This window comes from Dreissena polymorpha, chromosome 1 (assembly GCF_020536995.1).
Source record: "Dreissena polymorpha isolate Duluth1 chromosome 1, UMN_Dpol_1.0, whole genome shotgun sequence".
NCBI lineage: Eukaryota > Metazoa > Mollusca > Bivalvia > Myida > Dreissenidae > Dreissena > Dreissena polymorpha.
The window spans coordinates 126383489-126404726 of record NC_068355.1 but is presented as its reverse complement, the minus strand read 5'-3'; the positions used below and the strand labels follow the sequence as shown (position 1 = coordinate 126404726).

General features: G+C 35.6%; 1 protein-coding gene across 1 annotated transcript; it reads right to left on the bottom strand.

Moving 5' to 3' along the window:
* Window positions 1–5557: 5557 nt before the first annotated feature.
* Window positions 5558–21140, bottom strand: LOC127849009 (pyridoxal kinase-like). Its single transcript, XM_052381736.1, has 10 exons — window positions 20970–21140; window positions 20521–20575; window positions 17883–17990; window positions 15667–15750; window positions 15501–15535; window positions 14358–14443; window positions 12993–13141; window positions 10051–10169; window positions 8892–8958; window positions 5558–7855 (listed from the first exon to the last, which is right to left on the bottom strand). Exons 1-10 carry the CDS (start codon window positions 21051–21053, stop codon window positions 7740–7742), a joined length of 903 nt encoding a protein of 300 aa, XP_052237696.1. The 5' UTR covers window positions 21054–21140; the 3' UTR covers window positions 5558–7739.
* Window positions 21141–21238: the final 98 nt, after the last annotated feature.

Here is a 21238-nt window from a genome sequence, read left to right as displayed (position 1 = left end):
ACTCTTTAAGGATGGCCTATTGTTTAACGTGTATCACTTATTTACATTTCCCACAGTTTATGTTATTAAGTTTATCGCAAATATGTACATCTAATACAGTGAACAAATTACAGTCCGTCTCACGTTATGTCACGGTACCATATTTTGGCGGATTGTTCAATAGCTGTCCAAGCGGTCCGGTAAGTTCACGCAATAGAGAACAATCTTTAGCGGGATGTCTTGTGTTTGTTTTACGGACTGCATGCACACTTTTTCAAATTGTGGGACCGTGGTAAACTTATTTCTCTAAATAATCTCCTTGGGATCGAAGGGTCGGCAATGCATTGTTCTATGTGACGTGAATTCGATTCAGAGGAAAATTCCCAAAATGCCCTCAGACTTTAGTAATATTCCAAGTTTGAGTTAATTATCTTTGATAGTGTTAAAGTTATTTGACTTTATAAAAAAACTTTAACCATCGTAGACGCCGGGGCGAGTAGTATACCTCACATATTTCTTCGAAAAGTCGAGCTAAAAATAAAACTTGTACATACATTTTTGTCTGTTTGTTTTTTTCCAAAAAAAAATATATGTCCATATTCACTTCATATTAATATGTGTAAAAAAACACAACAAGTCTTATGAAAACATGACATGTGATTTAACTTATACGTATATCTTCATATACTTTTATCCAATGGTATGTTTGGATGTAAACTCTTAAATTTTCAATTGCATCTCAATGGTTGCAAGCTTTTACAAAATAACCGAAAGCTTTTATAAAATAACCGAAAGCTTTAGTAAATTATGTATTTTTTTATAAAGTAGTTACAAAGCATAATGTACTGCAAGTGATATAAATCTGAGCCTCGTTCATGGACAACAGGGCTAAGTTCATGTGCGTACAGTTTTGTTCCAGATTAGCCTGTGAAGTCTGCACAATATAATTAGCGATGACACTTTTCGCATATACAGGATAAGAACAGACATCGCTTAAACAAAAAAAATGTTTAGTCCGCATAGCCTAATCAGTGACGACACTTTCCGCTTTTACGGAAGAACTTTTGTCTTTTTAAGTAAAGCCCCCCCCCCCCCTACAATTTCGGACGTAGCATATGCGAGATTTTTTCTGCAACATCTAGTTACTTACTTCCAAAATCGCATTTAAAGAAAATTCGATAAAGAACCTTCTTGGGTTCAAATTCATGTTAGCCGCATTCGGGGAATTCAAAGCGTAAAGCCTAGCGTAGTGCCGTCCAATATTATACCGAGAATTCCAGGCAGGCTTATCAGGGACGACATGTGCAGCTTTATGGATTTTCTGTTTAAAGAATGTCTCTTTTAGTGGGAAATCTAGTCTAGGCGGAGTTTCGTCCCTGATTAGCCTGTGCAGAGTGCACAGTCTTATCTTGGACTACACTTTTTGCAAATGCATTAAGCCCTGTTTTCCAAGAGCACGGCTTATATCTTTGGTGTAAGAGGTGCATATTCTTACTGCAGTACAAAATACCAAAGTGTCTTGATAAATATCACACTTGAACATGTACTTATTGATGAAATGGTATTCATTGTTAACCATAGAATGCAATATCTGAAGTCGTTGAAATATGGTCCTAACAATTGCAATTCACTTATAAACATTATCTAAATCTATTACAACGACATTATGGTACAACAATGTTCTGTTACAAGGATATTCAGTTACACGGATATTCAGTTACAAGGATGTTCTGTTACAACAAGTTTCTGTCATAACAATGTTGTATTACAACAATTTTCTGTTATAATAAGGTTATTTTACAGCAATGTTCTCTTACAGCATTGTCCGGTTACAACCATTTTCTATTACTACAATGTTCTGTTATAACAATGTTCTATTACAAACATGTTCTGCTACAACCATGTCCTAATACACCAATTTTCTGTTATAATGATCTTCTGTTACAACCATGTTCTGTTACAACAATGTTCTGCTACAACAATGCTCTGATACAACAATGTTCTGTTATAACGATACTCTATATAACAATGTTCTGTTACAATGATGTTCTGTCACAAAAATGTTATGTTATAACCTTGTTGTGTTGCAACAATATTCTGGTACACAAATATTTCTGTTACAACCATGTTCTGTTATAACAATGTTCTGTAACAACAATATTCTGGTACAAAAATATTTCTGTTACAAAAATGTTCTGTTACAGCAATGTTCTGTTACACTCATGTTCTGTTACAACAATGGTCTGTTTTAACAATGCTATGTTTCAGTTATGCTCTGTTACAACATTTCTTTTTATCTTTGGAAGATGGAAAGAGCTTAAACAATTTTACAATATCAATATATATTTCAAATACCGGAAAGTATATACACAAAAACATACCCGGTAAGATATATACATAAGCAATAAATACACATTGTACTGAAATATTTATTCATTTTTATAAAATAACAAAATACAATAAATCATATATTTATTACGGTTTCACATCAAAATCCGTATAAAATACGTTCTATATATTAACATTTTAACTAATCTATAAAAATTAGTTCCTCAGTTACAAATATTTAGGTCCTGTGTATTATTGGTATATCTATGCCTGTTTATTCTGGCATATTTTGAAATGAAAAATCCTAAAAAGTACATTTTCTGCCATTCACCTGATAAAATGACCACAAAGACATATTTGAAGTTGAATAGCTGTATTACTTGCATGGCATATGATAAAATTATATGTTAACTCAAAGCTTTTTTTTCTTTATCAAAACAATAATGTTTCCATACAAATAAACAATTAACCAGTTAATTTAGTTGAGTTTAATTAAGTTTGAATCAAAGTCTGCGTGTAAGCTACACATGTTCCTACAAAGACATTTTATCACAATACCTCCATCCAAACTTAATTTACTAAGTGGAAACCATTTGTCAATTTTAAGTTACAATGACCTTGGTCCTAAATGCAATCCCACCCAAAGTCACAGGTGGTTAGCGTGTGGCTATGATATTAATTAGTGAAAACATCATTTTGAATGATAAATAATCATATTATAACGAAAAATTAACTTTTCTGAAAAAAAATATTTCACTATCAAATATATATATAACAAGGTATGCAACTCAAAGTCAGCCCAAAACGGGGTGCATCGCTTTGAACAGCCATATCTTCATCAATTTTGCAGCGATTTTCACGATCTCGGTCTTATGCAACGCAGAAATGAATTTCCTTTCTGGAAATGTATATGTCTTGCAATATTTTTACAAATGCTGGGTCAACTTTTAAGAAATAACACGATACACAACACGCATGACCCAGTTGACAGTGATCATGCTGTCTTTAAGACTGAAATCTTCACGGAGTAAAGGGCAACTTCCCTATAAAGTTCATGTAGTTCGATACCATAATTCAATAAAACGTATGAAAAAACATTATTACCGTTCTTGTCGTTACATTCTGCATCAAGACTAACTGTCCAGCGCCGTTTGAAACCTTTGTTTACATACATTTCAACTAACTGACATTTTAAACATACGAGTGATTTCATTGGTCCAATGCGGAGGTGTGTCTTTACAACTGGAGATTTCATTCATAAAGAATACATGATCACTGTCAACTGGGTCATGCGTGTTGTGTATCGTGTTATTTCTTAAAAGTTGACCCAGCATTTGTAAAAATATTGCAAGACATATACATTTCCAGAAAGGAAATTTATTTCTGCGTTGAATAAGACCGAGATCGTGAAAATCGCTGCAAAATTGATGAAGATATGGCTGTTCAAAGCGATGCACCCCGTTTTGGGCTGATTTTGAGTTGCATACCTTGTTATATATATATTTGATAGTGAAATATTTTTTTTTCAGAAAAGTTAATTTTTCGTTATAATATGATTATTTATCATTCAAAATGATGTTTTCACTAATTAATAGCATAGCCACACGCTAACCACCTGTGCCCAAAGTCTGCATATGAGGTACAGATGAAATAAATTATAGCACAATACCTCCATCCAGAAGTAGATGTCACTGACCCCCAAACACAATTTGAGCCCAATATCACAATCATAACTGAAGTTATTAAGTGAAAACTTTACATCTATTTTAAGCAAGATTGACCTAACTAGCCCCAAATGTAACCATATGGTAGGCCTGCAAGTCAGCTAAAGATAGTTGTTGCACGCAAACACTTACCTGAATTTTCCAGTGTATAAAAATTACAATAAGGAGCATAATTCTGCTAAATTACAGCTCAGACATACGGTTCTTATTCAGTGACCTCACACGATGACCTCCTCAAGAATTGTGTGTGATTCTTTCATTGAATATCAGTACAAGTTACAAAGATATGGACTTGTTACATGCACATTTTCAAATTTATTTCAAACTGCACGCAAATCTTAAACTGATTTTTCAAGGTACAATGAAGGCATAACCATGCTAAAAGGATGGTCAAAGTTATAGTCCTAAGTAAGTGACAGTTTATCAAAACCATGAACATATATGCACAGTTCTATTTCAGAGTTACGGACATTGTTGAGTGATCTCCCATGATGATCCAAAAGACATGTGTATTTTAAATTTCTGTAGTAGTTGAAGATATATGCACTAGTTGCATGCAAGTTTGAAATAGAATAAAAATTTGCATGCAAAGTATAAACATACTTTTCTAAAAACAAACAGGGGCATTGCCCTGCTAATATGCTGGTCACCGTGGTGTAATGGATGTGGTTTCCATCTAAAGACCTGGGGGTCGCTGGGACAAAGCCCACTGAGGGAGAATTCTTTAAATATCCCCCAAAGACACCAAGTACTAGTTTTAGGCCCAGGAAACTGACTCGATAGCGTTTCAGTAAGCCTGAGGCTTTCGATGCAATAAGTGTAAAATAAATAGGATTTCACTATAAAAGTAAGCCCGTCGCAGTTTTATAAGCAATAATCAGTGAATGTTTATAAGGACCCTGTAGATGTTTGTTACATTTTGTTTCAATATCTGACACATTGAGTACCAGTAGTTGCACGCAAATGTTAAACAAATTTTCTAAGCACAAAAAGGAGCATAATTAAATTGCAGGTCAGAATTATGAAACTTGGTGAGTGACCACAATTACCACAAAACATACATTTTAATATAATACCTGTAGCAAATTACTGATATGGAGATATTAAGTGTTTACATTAACAGAATTTCCAAGTACAAAAAAGGTGAAACCATTTTGAAAAAAAACAGGTTAGAATTATGAAACTTGCGAAGACATCCCAAACAATGACCTCAAACACGAGCGAAGTTACAATTGAAAACATGTAGTTAAATCAGTGAAATGGAGATGTAAGACGTTTACCTTAACCAGAATATGATACAAACAATTACACAGACACAGACATTTTGATGAGTAGTATAGCTCGGCTATTCAATGAATAGTTGAGTTAAAAACATACGGCTCACTTTCTCAGAAGGGTTTTAATGTCTATGACAAAGCAGTATATTAAGCAGGACTGGAATATGAGATCAATAAAAATGGAAATTAACATTTGATGATATACAAAATGTACTTTATGGACAATTATATGAACAAACAAGCGAAGAATTTCCTTATTATCACATTTTTATTTTCAACGGGATAACAGTTATGTAAATTCATTAATGGGGAAAAAATGACATAATTAAAGTAATATACACTTCAACACCGTTATTTTGAAGTCGTCGGGACCGTTAAAAAACTTCGGATTAACGATAATTGGAAATAAACATTTGACAGAAGACTTCTTTGATTCTGTATAAATAAAACGTTGTGGAATTCACATGGCTCGGTTACACGCTTACTGAAAAGCGTAAACTAGTCAGATAGCAATAGATTTCCACTTGTAACAAACGGAGGAATAAAACGATTCTTTTTCTTGTTTTTATTTTTGTCTAATTACAGAACATATAAAATATAAAGAATAACACAAATTATCAGACACACATACATATGAATACATTTTCGGAAATGAAACATTTTTTTTAACTAATACGCTATGTATCTCTGAACAACGGCGTTCGCGCAGACGACAAAGGTGTAATGATCTGCTTTTGACGCGCCACGACAAAGGTGTGAAATTACGCACCGTATTTTGCAGTTTTGACTTCGGATTAAAGATTGATAATTAGGTGCGAATTTTAGTGTTGGGACCGACTGAATCACTTCAAATTAACGATTTCTTCGGTTTAACGAAGTTGGGATTAACAATGAAATTTTACATTAAACAAAGGAGAACCAAAATCGGGACCTGAAAAATACTTCGAAATAACGGTGACTTCGGATTATCGGTGTTCGAAATAACGCTGTTGAAGTGTATAAAATAAAAATATAAATCATGAAACGAAAGAGACTTCAATAAAAATGATAAGTTGGTGTGGTTTGGAAATGACACCTCACAATATCTCTTTAATCAAACAGGTTGTAACCTATTTAACTACCAGCAACAAGCATTTGAAAATAAATAAACACAAGATGGCCTGAAAGGTCCAAAGTCACTCACCTGAAATAACAAGATGTTATTGGGACAAATCTTCTGACCAAGTTTCATGAAGATCGGAAAATAAATGTGGCCTCTAGAGTGTAAACAAGGTTTTACTATAGCCATATAAGGAAAAATGCCCCGCCCCCTGGCAGCCATGTTTTTCAACCAACCAGCATCATTTTAAAACTATTCCAAGATATTAACAAGAATAATCTGCTGACCAAGTTTCATGAACACCGGACAGTAAATGTGGCCTCTAGAGTATTAACAAGATTTTACTATAGCCATATAAGGAAAAATGCCCCGCCCCTTGGAAGTCATGTTTTTCAAGGAAACATAATTATTTTCAAACTCATCCAAGATATCATTGAGATCAATCTTCTGATCAAATTTCATGGAGATTGGACAATAAATGTGGCCTCTAGAGTGTTAACAAGGTTTAACTAAAGCCATATATAGCCATATAAGGAAAAATTCCCTGCCCCTTGGCAGCCATGTTTTTCAAGCAAACGTAACCATTTTCGAACTCATCCAAGATATCATTGAGACCAATCTTTTGACCAAATTTCATGAAGATTGGACATTAAATGTGGCCTCTAGAGAGTTAACAAGGCAAATGTTGACTGCACAAGACACACGCCGGATAACACACAACAGATAAAAAGCGATCACAAAATCTCACAATGAGCACGTTGTGCTCAGGTGAGCTAAAAATAACATGAATGAAGATGAATGTAGGAAAACCGGGTTAAATGCTAATAAGTAAAGTTTCGTGGATGACAATTGTACACATCATCATCATGTTATTTATTATTGAAACAAACCCATGCAATAAAGTTAGCATTATTTCTCACAATGCCATCACAAGCAGTTAAAAGCCATCAGTGTGTATATTTATATTATGTCCTTTCATTTAAATCGTTGCCTTCCTCATTGTTTTGAGAAAATGTGAAAGTTTAATTGCTTGACAAAAAAACTCAAACCCCTCTCCATGGCTGGTAGTGCAGGTTTTCTAAGCGTCACTAAAGCAACACATCTGTTTCTTTTAAGGAATTTTTCATTTTCTGGAAGACTCTCATTAGGGTAAATCCAGTTAAGTAAAAGAGTTTCGTCCCTGATTAGCAATTGTGGACTGCACAGGCTAATCTGGGATGACACTTTATGCACATGTATTAACCCTGTTTTCCACAGTTTATATATGATAATAAATATTTTTTTCAACTGAAGCCCTCGTCTTGCCCTGTGAAGCCTACACCTCTGTTGAGATCAGGATATCTTGGTGGCCGTAAAGGTTATGGTGGGACACTCTATATCTGCCTTCGACTGGATCAGCCTCAGTTCCATCTGGGCAGGGCTGGGCGTGTTACCTGCCCCGGCCGCCTCTGAAAAAGACAATGTGGCTGCACTCACTCTTTACAGAAGTTTATCTTTTTTACATGTACATATTTTTTTCAATAATGTGTGTGCCAATGATCATGCGAGTGTGAGTATAAATGTACTTTTTGTTGGTATTGCATGATTGCTGGACAACAGCAATAGGTACTTCCCACCTGGTAAAATTATCAATCCATTTCCTATTAAAGAATCAAACAAATATTTTGTGGAAAAAATTATCCTCAGTTTTATTAATTTTAACTTATTCATCTACCTTGAGTACATCAAAAGCCGTACATAGACACCTGCCAATCCATTTTTTTTGAAGAACCAGTAATTGAGGTCTTTGAAAAGATCGAGAGCATTCTTTCCAGGAGAGCTTTGAAACTGGTTCTGCCACGTTGCAAATGTTTATTCTTTGTATATAAACACAAGCCACGCTATGAACAAACTAGGCTTAATGCATTTGCATGAAGTTGTGTCCCAAATAAGCCTGTGCAGTCAGCAAAAGCTATTCCGGGACAACACTTTTGCCTAGACGGGATATTTGTTTAAAGGAAACTTTTTTTTAAAGAACAAGAGATGTGTTTTTCAGAAACACAATGCCCCCTATTGCGCCTATTTGAAGCCATATATTTAACTTTTGACCTTTAAGGATGACCTAGACCTTTCACCACTCAAAATGTGCAGCTCCATGAGATACACATGCATGCCAAGTGCATGAATCAAGTTGCTATCTTCAATATTGCAAAAGTTATTGCAAAACTTTAACCAAGGTTAAAGTTTTAGGTAAAAGTTTTGATGACAGGCAGAATGACCGACAGAATGACAGACAGACAGGCCAAAAACAATATACCCCCGATCATTCGATCCGGGGGCATAAAATTCCATAAAAGCAGAAAGTGTCTTCCCTGATTAGTATGTGCAGTCTACACAGGCTTATCTGGGATAACACTTTATGCATGTGCATTAAGCTTTGTTTTCCCAAAGCATGACTCCTATTTACGTCTGAAGTTCTGTTGCATGCGTAATGTTTCAACCTACCTTGAGCTGCCTGCAGCGTACGTCTGATCACAGTCTGTACAGCTGACACAGTCTTCTCAAAGGCCAGCTGCAGACACAGAATACTTGTATATGTATTAGGATAGAGTGGAAACAAGAAGATTTGTTGAATGGATATCCCGCTGAATAATTTTTTATTCTTGCTAGGTGCAGATGAATGAACAGGGCAATAACTGTAAAATAATGTTGTGTCAGGTTGTTGTTTTAAATGCATTGCAATTCTCCTCATTGATATACATGTATAAACATACATTAAATTTCATGTTAAAAACTTGTGAAGCATCTGGGGTATAGCCCTCAAAAGATACATCATACAAAATAACAAAGGGCAATAATTCTTATTTAGAAAGCAAATGATTATCGTTCTTGTGCATGGCACTTCCTCTCATTGATATCTTTACACAAATGAAGTTTCATGTAGAAACATTATATAGTTTATGAAAAACCGCTAAAGCCCTGAAAAGTTCATGACATAAGGACATCAAACAAACAAAAAACAACAAAGGGCTATAACTCTTATTTAAGAAATTGTAGGGTTAGAATTATTGTCCATTTCACTACTCCTCATTGATATACACCCATGAAGTTTCCTGTTTGAATCATTACAGTATCTGAGGTATAGCCCTTATAAATTACATCATACAAAAATAACAAAGGACAATAACTCTTATTTAAAGAAAGGGTAGAAGTGTTGGAATCTCATACAGTTTCTAAAAAGTTTGTGAAAAGGACACACAGACTGACTGACAAACGGACAATGCCAAAACTACATCTATCCACTTTTGCTGAGAGATAAACAATATATGTGTTCGTCAGAAACACTATGTCCCCTTCGGCGTCGCTTTGAAGTCATATATTTGACCTTTGACCTTGGAGGATGACCTTGACCTTTCACCACTCAAAATGTGCAGCTCCATGAGATACACATGCATGGCAAACATGAAGTTGCTATCTTCAATATTGCAAAAGTTATGGCAAAATGTTAAAAGTTGGAGCAAACAAACACACAAACCAACCAACCAACCGACAGGCAAAAACAATATGTCCCCCACTATAGTGGTGGGGGACATAAATATGTCAGCCTCGCTTCCGGAAATGCGGCTTAATGCCTAGGCTTACAAGGTCCTCTCCTAATACTTACCTTTAAGTCATTGTCCTTGTGCATCCATGCAAGTAGACAGGAGGCAAAGAGGTCCCCAGTGCCTACAAAGATAGCTTGAAGGTAGGGCATCTCTATCCTGTAGCACTCCTTCTCTCCATCTTAAATACAATGTATGACAATAATATGGGGTGCGTTCTGGGACAACAGGGCTTAATGCATGTGCGTGAAGTGCCATCCCATATTTGCCTGTGCAGTCTGCATGAGCTTATCATGAAGGACACTTTTTGCTTACACTGGTTTTTCACTAAGATGCCATAACAGTGAAAAGTGTTGTCCCTGATAGGCCTTTGCCACAAGCTAATGTGGGATGGCACTTTATGCACAGACATTAATTTAGGTTCAGTTTTCCCATAATGATACTCATATTAATAATTCAACACTGTTTTATTATTCTTTCATTTCAAGTTCGTTTAAACCAGACAATTGTTTGATTGTCTGGAAGCCACTTTATGCTTATAAGAACAGCTTGAAAGCAAGACATAGAAATAGTCCTCATTGTAAATGACCCATACAGCTATTTTAGAACAGTTCAAGGGGGAAAAAACAGGGTGCAACATCCTTGTGTATTTGTTCTTCTATGTGCTAGGCAATATGCCTTGCAACACTCTCAAGCTTAAAACATTAAATGGGCCATGCTCTGGATGAACAGGGCTATGTGCAAGTGTTCTCCCTGGGAAGCCTGAGCAGACTGAGGGACCACACCTTTTACACAAAAAAAATATTTAGAAGAGACTCATTTAAACAAAAAAATTCCAGAAAAGCACAAAAAGTTGTCTTTAATTGGCCTGTAAGTACCAAACAGGCCTATGTGGGAGGCCACAAAACAGGCATTAAGTCCAAATTTCCCAGATTGAGGCTCAAATATTATTCTTTGCGGTGGTGTAATGGATATGGAAGCCTCCTTGCGATCGGGAGGTCACGTGTTCCATCCCCACTCTGGTTGCGTTCTCTAGATCTTCCACAAAGACACCAAGTGCTTGTTATAGGCCTAGGAAACGGACTCGAGAGCATTTCTATGCAATCCAGCTAAAATAAATTGATTTAAACAAAATGTTATTTTGCATACCGCACTTCATACACGTTCACCAACTTTTCAATTTATTTAGTCTTCTTAAAAGTTGACCCAACTCAGACACAGCCAATCCTACCGGGGAAGGTATTATTAGTTACACGGTTAGTAACTGATGGGATATAAACCCTCAGTAACTTCATATCATATGACAGGGAAGTTCATGTATGCTATGACATTACTAGGGTATATATCTCAAACACCATCAGTTACTAACCGTATAACAACTATATCTCACCAAATACTGTTTCCTTTTTGTGTTTAATAGATGTTCATATAGAGATATCTGTAAGCGTGAATTTAACATATAATCCTATTTTGTTTCTTCTTAAAAATATATTACCAAACTAGCTTGCTGTATTTTTATTTTCATTCACTCAAATAAGAAATTTATGACATATCTTGCGTGAGCAGATTTCTGGAGATGTACTCCAATAACGGGATGTTTTTAATTCAGAGTTTTTGTTGAACAATTTACGGATTGAGAACAGTGTCAGTGAACTGAGTGTTAATATTGCAATTGGGGTGCATTTTTCTTTTACTTTTCATGGGAAATTGAAGTAGAATTTTACATAGTAATTCCTTTGTAAGTGGATCAAAGAATGTCTATCCACAAAGAATGGCCTGCTGTCAACACCTTTTTTACATTGGAAAAGGAGGATTGCAACAATTTTGAACAAGTTCAAGTAGAGGTTTGACTTTTATACATTATATGCCAGTTAGTAAAAAGTGTCTTAATAGAAGAGTTGTATCACAACAAAAATTAACAATACCAGCAAGTATAAATGCTGCTTTATGTCTGACATAAGGGTTCATATTTTGTAACTTTTGATATTACTACGCAAAATTAGATTCAGTTAATTAAATGTGATTTTTGGCTATTGTTTCAAACAATTAAACTGTAGTTTTTTAAATGTTGTAGGATAAATTGAATACCATGTAAATGTTAGTGTGCATTATCAAGGCTTATCAATCAGTTTATCCAACAGAGGCCTTTTTTAAAGTTCATAGGTGTATTGAAATTTCTCAGAGTGTTTGAAAAATACACCCCATGCATGTGACTGCCCTAAGCAAATCAGATTTGTTCATTTTTGTAGGTGAGAAAAAAAAAATACAAGCACTCATTGCTGACATAAACTTAAGGTCTAAAACCTTGTTTCTGTTAATTGGACAATAAATTCAGGTTTTGGACAGCAATATTGACGGCACAATCAGACGTTGTAGGCAGTAATGAATTAGGCATTGGTCACTTTTGTGAAGACTGCAGATCTGGGTAAATAATATGTGTCTTGTTCTGAGAAAGCTGGGCTTAATTCATGTGCGTAAAGTGTCGTCCCAGATTAGCCTGAGCAGTCCGCACAGGCTAATCAGGGACGACACTTTCCGCTTGTATGGTATTTTTAGTTTGAAGGAAGTCCCTTCTTACCGAAAATCAAGTTTAGGCGGAAAGTGTCGTCCCTGATAAGCCTGTGCAGACTGCACAGGCTAATCTGGGACGACACTTTACGCACATGAATTAAGCCCAGTTTTCTCAGAACAAGGTTTATACAATAATAATCTATTTTAGAAAATATGAACCTTTCTCTGGGAAACAGAACTGAATGCATGTGTGTAAAATGTCATCCCAGATAAGCCTGAACAGTCTGAACAGGATTATCAGGGACAAAACTTTCACCATTTCTGGTATTTTTCATTTAAAAGAAGTCTCCTTTAAGCGAAAATCCAGTCAAAGCTGAAAGAGTTGTTCCTGGTTAGCCTGTGTAGTCTGCACAGGTAATCTGGGACGACACTTTAAGGACATTCATTAGAATTCTGTTTTCACTGAGCAAGATTCATATGCAAGATCAGGTACTTTTCACGGTGCTAGCCAGCGCTACCAGTATGCCCTCCGACCCCAGGCTGGTGCTACTAAGGACAACAGTCTTGGGTCCCATCTCATGTAGCCTCTGCATGGCCAGTAGGGCGTCAGCTTCACTGGAAATCTTCATGTCAGTCAGCAACCTGAAGAAGACACAGAGGTAGAGGTAATATGAAGAGTTAAACCTACAGCCTCTGTCACAATTTGACAACAAACGTGAAGTAGGATCCCTTAATATGCCTCTGCACGGCCAGAAGGGCATCGGCTTCACTGGAGATCTTCATGTCAGTTAGCAACCTAAGGGAGACAGAGAGGGAGGGTATGAATGGTTTTAATAAAGCTTTGTTAAGAGGTAAAAACAAAATGGGTTTTATGGCATATGTGGCCAGTGTATTTGCGCAGTCTGGTGCTGAGCTCCATTGTCTATTAATAAGGCCACGAAATGTTGCTTGACTTAGGAGCAAACAAGCTATCTCCTGACCAGACTATGCTAGCATTTCTTCACAAAGCAGCTCCGTTGTCAGCGCTATACTGAACTAAACTAAAACACTTGAGGTCCCTTCCCACAAAGCCTCTATATGGCATGAGTGTCTGCCTAAACAAAAAACACCACGTCTGTAAGCAACCTGAGGGTGAACATGTAAGTAGACAGGAGGCAAAGAGGTCCCCAGTGCTACAAAGATGGCTTGAAGGTAGGGCATCTCTATCCTGTAGTACTCCTTCTTTCCCTCTAAAATACAACGGAGTGACAACGCCAAAACAATATTCCTCCCCCCATGGTGGTGGATAAAAAGGGACAGGGGGACACAAAGAAAGAATCATTGCTAAAAAAGTAGGATTATACCATTTCACATTATAAAGCAAGTTAAAATAACCATGTAACAGAAATAATAGGTTCAAAAAAGAAAAGGGGCATAAATCATAAATTTTGAAATTTTCAAAGTAGAATAATAACAACTGAACATGCACAATTTCAAATAGGTAGCAATACATAAATGTTTTTATGTTTTTTTTGTTTTATAAGGACAGAAAAGAGATATCCCCACAAACAGACAAATAGATCTACGTGGTGAACACAGTATACCGCCTCTATCCAGGGTACTATACTATTGTATAGGTCCCTGCTCTACCTAAGCATGTAACTTACAGTGACTTTGTTTTGCTTTATTTTATGCCTGATTGCTGGGACATTCACAAAGCAAAAATTTATACTTTTCTCACAGTTATTATTTAATTTTAGCTTACAACTCTCTTTTTGATATCAATTTCTCAAAACTTTTTTTTATTATTTATGAGACACATGAATTCACAACATTACATAAAAGGGCAAATTCACAATTCACTGAAAAATACACTGACTCTGCCTCAAACTGATTGGGAGTCACAATGTCTGCCTTTGGAATGATCACATCTTTGTACACGGGTAACAGCTCCTGTGGTACATACTGAAACAGAGAGTAGGAGTGCTACAAATACACACATGCAGGCATTGTTATATGCATGCTGATATATAAACTAATATGGGCCTCTTTCTGGGAATACCAGGCTTATTGCATTTATGCCAAGTGGACTCTCCCATCCTTCTAAATTGGATCAATTTATTTCCAAAATAAGGGATGTCTAGTATATGTATTCCTATATTTATAATATTTCTTACAGAAATTCCTTTAAGCAAACAGCGCAGACCCGGATGAGACGCCGCATTATGCGGCGTCTCATTTGGGTCTACGCTGTTTGCCAAGACCTTTTTTCTAGATGCTAGGCATAAATGGGTTAATGTATGTGCGTAAAGTTTCACCCAAGATTAGCCTGTGCAGCCCACACAGGCTCATCAGGGACAACACTTTAAGCCTTAAATGGGTTTTCTCAAAGAAAAAACTTCTTTCAAACAAGAAATATTATAACAGCAGAAAATGTCATCCCTGATATTCCTTCGCGGACTGCACAGGCTAATCTGGGACAATACTTTACCCTCATGCAATAAGCCCAGTTTTAACAGAGTGAGGTTGATGTTTCCATATCAGTAATATTAAGCACCAACTTCTCAAGAAGTGCTGCACATAGAATACAATGATAAGTTGGATGAAATATACTTTATCTCTTCACTTTTAACAGAGCACATTACACTTGTCAAAATATGTAATGCACCATGAATTGAATGTGCTACATTATAGAATACTTATTATGCACAATGGTAAACAGGACATTTTTGCATTTGTTTTGTATGTTTGGGAAGATATGAAAGCAAACATGGAGATAATAGCTGGTATTTCAAGCAGAAATGTTTCTAAATTTATGGTAGCCTACGAGTGAAAGTTGCTGTTAGGTGTATTATACATAATAAAAAATCATTTCCATTCGGTTCATTTTTGTAGACAGCAAAAGTAAACAGTACAAAAAAGAAAGTAGTTACCTAATTTATTAAAAGACAGAACATGTACAACAAATCATCATGGCTATCTACAAACTGATGATAAAACAAACATTTTTTATAAAACTCACCAATTTTCCATTATCTCCCATTACTGGGTCACATACTGAAAGAAAATAATAAATTAGGTAAGTAGTTTGTATAATCAATTGCTAGAAGGTATAAATTGATTTATTTCAAAATTTAGTTTTTGGGTATGACAATACTAATCTTTCTGTCCATTCAAACAAAACATACCATATATGAGCCCGGGATTGCTTGCTCGTACATCTTCAATGATATCTCCAACCTTCAACAGGAATGACTTTGATCCAATGTAACCTGCAAAAAAAATATTTAAATTATAAATCCATGCATAATGCTTATAATAATCCACTTAAGTAATTTACTAAGGATGTACATTTCATCTAACATAAAATGCATGTGAAACAATACTCAATCTATAACTCACAACATATCAATATAATTTTTTTTGTTTTTGTTTAAGCACCTTTATTAATATTGTTTTTCTATGAATCTCAGCTTCAAATTGCAGCTATGATCAAGATATTTGTATGCAATTAAAATAATAAAGCAATATATTAACGGTGAAAATACAATCAATGTGAATACATCAATGTGAATAGATTTATATAGTATTTTCCATGTATCCAAATTTATACAAACGTATAAAGTTTACATAGAGGATATTTGTTGGATTCGGTGGATTATCGATTTTAATTCACAAGTGATCATAGAAAATATATTTTTTCTATGATCACGAGTGAATTAAAATCGATATTCAACTGAATCCAACAATTTTTTTCTGCTTTTTTTCACAGTTAATATACATTGTTAAAGAGTTTAACTAAAGAATTTCGCTGGAATAATGACATCATTTCGTAAAAAAAAGACGTCATCTCACAGTAAACAGTGAGAATTATCGATAATTTTCACTGATAATTTTCATTGTTTGAAACAGTGAAATTATCAGTATTAATTCACTGATATTTCTATATAAACCACCGGAAAGCATAAAATAAAAATTTTCAATTTTTTAAGCAGTAAATGCACCTGTTCATACCAAGTTTTTCTAAATAATGTTTAGGAATTTTAGGTTTATTATGGCATGACTAAAACACATAATTTAAAAGTAACAGTTGTAAGTCAATGGTTATTTTATAAAATTTGCATTGAATATGATAATAATTTTTCATCATAAAGTTGCATAAGAAGATCATACAAGTATAAAATGAATCCAACTTTATGAGTTTAAGTTGAATATTATTAAGAAATTATATGATCCAAACATGTTGGCCAATACTTTCAATAAGTATATTTGCATCTGTGGTTTAATAATTAATTATAAGATGAATGTTATTTTCATGGCCCTAAAGGGAGATGTATAGTACACTCATTGTCCATCCTTCTGTCTGTCAGTCTTTCCTTCCATACCACTTCTTGTGGACAGCATACCTCAGGAAGTATTAAAATGATTGAGACAGCCTTGATGGTAAGTGCCCTGTACAAGAACCATAACTCTCTGAGACAGCCTTGATGGTAAGTGCCCTGTACAAGAACCATAACTCTCTGAGACAGCCTTGATGGTAAGTGCCCTGTACAAGAACCATAACTCTCTCTTCAGGAGAAACTTCATGTATAAACAAGACTATTGCCAAGCAATACAAGTCCCCACCATTTTCAGATTTTTTTAATAATTTAATTTGTTGCCATAGCAACCAGAGTTCTTGACGTAGGAACAAAATAAAATGATATGCATAATGTCCATATTGCCATCTGCCCATGTTTCAAGTTTCATGAAAAAATATATAGAACTTTTTAAGTCATCGCAGGATCCAGAAAAGTGTGACAGACTGACTGACAGACTGAGCGAAAACCATAAGTACCCTTCGGTTTCACTGGTAGGGGACAATAAAGCAGATTGAGATGAAGTACTGGGTACAAGATCCAAAACACATTCTAAAGTATTTTTGAGTTATTGCCCATTTCCTAATTGTTGGTGCATTTTGTTATTTTCTTCTGCTACGCTTAACTCGAAAAGTACTGAATATACAACACATGTATTGCCATGAATTTTCACAAATTACATAAGCTCTTAGGGAGAAAGTGAACACTAAAAGTACCATAACTTGTCCTTCAAAATTTACAGAGTTAATGCCAATTGTTAATTTTCTAAAGCATTCTAAAATGAAAATGAATGGAGAAAACACAATAACAATAACTCTTTCTTTTATATGCATGGACTTTGTTTAGTTTTCTTGTGCAAAGCCAGGTCTGTAGTGACCTGCTCTTATGTGAAGGGATTGGTATTAATTTTGGAATTATATTTCTATGGGGCATTTTCATCCTATCTGCATGGCAATTTGTAAGCAAAAAAAGACACAAACAAAACACGATCAAGTTGATAGGCAGTTGATCAATAATGACATCCCTTGATGAGATTCACCCTTTACCTGTGAGGAGATGTGAGAATTGGTTGTGTATATTGTTCTGCTTAAGTCCATCGTACAGGCAGGCAACATCACTGTCATTCAGCACCTGACCCTTGAAACATTTGTAGCCTGAAAATATGTTTAACCAGAATGTTAAAATATGTTTAGTCAGAATGATTGATCAAGTGCCAGTCAAGACACAATTTGACTGATTACTGCATGCAAGTGAATAAACTTATTCATTTTTGACAGCTATAACAAGCTTTAAATGGAAGTGGGCTTGACAAAATTAATCACAAAAGTGTTAAAGCATTTATTTCAGATGGTAACTGACTGTCCCTGAATCAAAGCTAATTTAGAACTGTAAAATGTTAAAACTGCTTAATCATAGATTTATGCAATTATTGTTTTTTTTTGGTCCTGTAGATACCACAGGTGGTTAGCTTTCACTAATTAATATCATAGCCACACGCTAACCACCTGTGATAGATACCAGAGGGGCTAATCACATGGTAGTCAACATGGCGTCGTCAATGCAGTGGCAAGTATTTTACACCGTTTTTATACCCTTTATAACTTGTACCGGTATTTATTGTTTAGATGCCGCTTATTTTACAGCCATATCAGCAAGAAAGTTATAAGCGTTTATTAAGTATTAATATTCGCTCTATATCGCGACTTTAGTCCCTGCAAAATTTCTTAGCTGAATGACCAAATTACAGCTTCACTATGAAAATTTGCGAGGAATGAAGTAGAGATATAAAGCAAATTTTAATACAAAATAAACACTTATCACCTTTTCACTGATATGGCAGGAAAGTAAGTGTCATTTAAACATTCAACCAAAGTAATTAAGGGGATTTGCGGGGAATAAAGTAGAGATATAAAGCCAATTTTAATACAAAACTAGAAATGGCGGGGCAGAGGCCGACGCCGACGCATGTTTGACCCAGGGGGCACCCCAGGGTTGGTAATAGGGCCATGACCGTATTGTCATATGAGATGTTCAGTATCAATTTGAAGTAAATCGGTGTAGAAATGAAGAAGTTAATGTAAAATAACATAAAACAATTGGTGAAAATCTCTGATGCGTCCCCCACCCCAACACCCATAACTTTTGACCCAGGGGTCAGATAAAAATTCCAAATAGTGCAGGGTCGCACATATGCTCATAGCTACCATGTGTGTAAGTTTCAGGGTTCTAGTGCTAAAAGTGTAGGAGGAGATAGTGGCCAGGACGGACAGACAGACAGACAGCGGAGATAACCACAAAGCGTGGGGATAATAAACACTTATCACCTTTTCACTGATATGGCAGGAAAGTAAGTGTCATTAAAACATTCAACCAAAGTAATAAAGGGTATAATAAGGGGGAAAAGAGCACCCCATAACGGGTGCCACGCTTGGCTGCGGTGCAGTTTTGAATAAATGAAAGCTTATCAGATTTTATTTTTTTTAATTTAAAGGTCACAGTGACCTTGACATTTGACCTCGTGACCAACAAATGGGTGTGGAATGTAGAGCTAGTCATGGTGCAGCTACATACAAAGTTTCAAAGTTGTAGGTTAAAGCACTTTGATTTTAGAGGCAAAGTTCAAAACCTTGACAAAATGTAAAGGTTTTAGCACAAAGCGGACGACACGACGACGGATAGGGCAAGCTGGCTATGACAATACCTCGGGGTTTCTCCGAAAACTGCCGAGCTAAACATTGGTGCTGCAACAATATACAGGTATATCGGTATATATCGCAATACGTAATCCACATATTGTATTGCAATACAATTTTCATCATTCCGGTACGAAAATTTTACAAAATTTCATCCACATTTCGTCCAGAAAAGCCATCTGAAATAATGATATCAAGGTAAACAAAACAAAGCGGTGTTTAGTAAAAATTAATTGTTATGTAAAAATAGCATTCTAAAAAGTCTAATATATGGAGTAGCGTTGTTAGATGGAAGCATTCGTTTGATGCTTTTGAACAAATTATCGTTGAATTAATTACCCACAGCTGTAACTGTTGCGTTCGATTCTGAAATGAGCGATATTAAATTTGTAAACCGAATTTCGGAAACACGCTTCCGAATTTTAATGCTAACAAAACAATAAAAAATGCCAGCGTCAAATAAAAAGTGCTTTATCCTTTGTCACAATAAAAAGCGCGCGAAAATTATGTAGACATGTAGAACGTCGCATGGAAAGTGTGGGTGTATTTTGTGTTGTATAAAAACGGGAACATCACGTCAGGCGATTAACGCCTGCTAAGTGGGAAAAAACGCCCCGATCGGACGTTATTTCATCACATCTTTAAATAGTAACAAATGCCAAAATGTATTTGATACATAAGAAAATTGGCGAATGTTTGTGTTTCTTGTTATTCTTGAGCACTTTTATAATCAATATTTACCAGAATTTGCTTTAAAACTGGAATATACGGGATTATCGGGTAATTGGCGAGTTATTCTTCTGGTACAAGTTAGCAATATATTGCGATATATTGCAATACATGTTTTTGAATTGACAATATATTGCAATACGCTTTTTGGCATATTTTTGCAGCACTACTAAGCATTACTATCTCAGCATGAACGTCGCCATATTGACTATTTACCACCTCTGTCAAAATAAAGTCTCATGAAGCATAGCAAAAATGTTACCTGTATGATTGGACAACTGCACAGAGTTTATAGGGCACACATCAAACCCATGAATCTAAAATGAAAAACATCACATTATACAATCAATTGAGCCTCGTTATGGGAATTCTTGACTATATGCGTTAAGTGTCGACTCTGATTAGCCAGTGCAGTCCTCACAAACTAATCAGGGACAACACCTTGCCCCTAGACTGGATTTAGACTTGATTTTAGTTAAAAAGAGACATTTTTCGAAAAAATCCATAAAAGCAGAAAGGTACCATTATTTTAAAATCGCTTGACATAAGCTCAAACAAAATTAGGGAGTGTTTGATGCACGTACAGACGGAAAATCTTTTTCTACGTTAGGAGAGAACTTGCGTCATCATTAAGGCTATGCGTCCGAAAATGGTATCCGAAATATCAACATAGTCTGTATCTGGACATGCTTTCTGCTTGACAAGCAATACCTGAAGCGAGAATGATGCACATTTGTTTCCAACGTAACCAGACACAACCGTACTTTGAATTGATAAAACGTGATTTTGTTCCATGTTGCAAAATACTCGTATACAGTGGTGTAGGTCGCGTTGAAATGTCAACAACCCTCCCCCAATCTCTCGGAAAGAGCCGATATTTCACGATCTCGCTTCAGACGATCACCGGTATGGCGGAAAGGGTGCTGGACGTTTCGTGCCACTACCAGTTCGTGCCACTGATATTTGTGTAGGAGGGCATT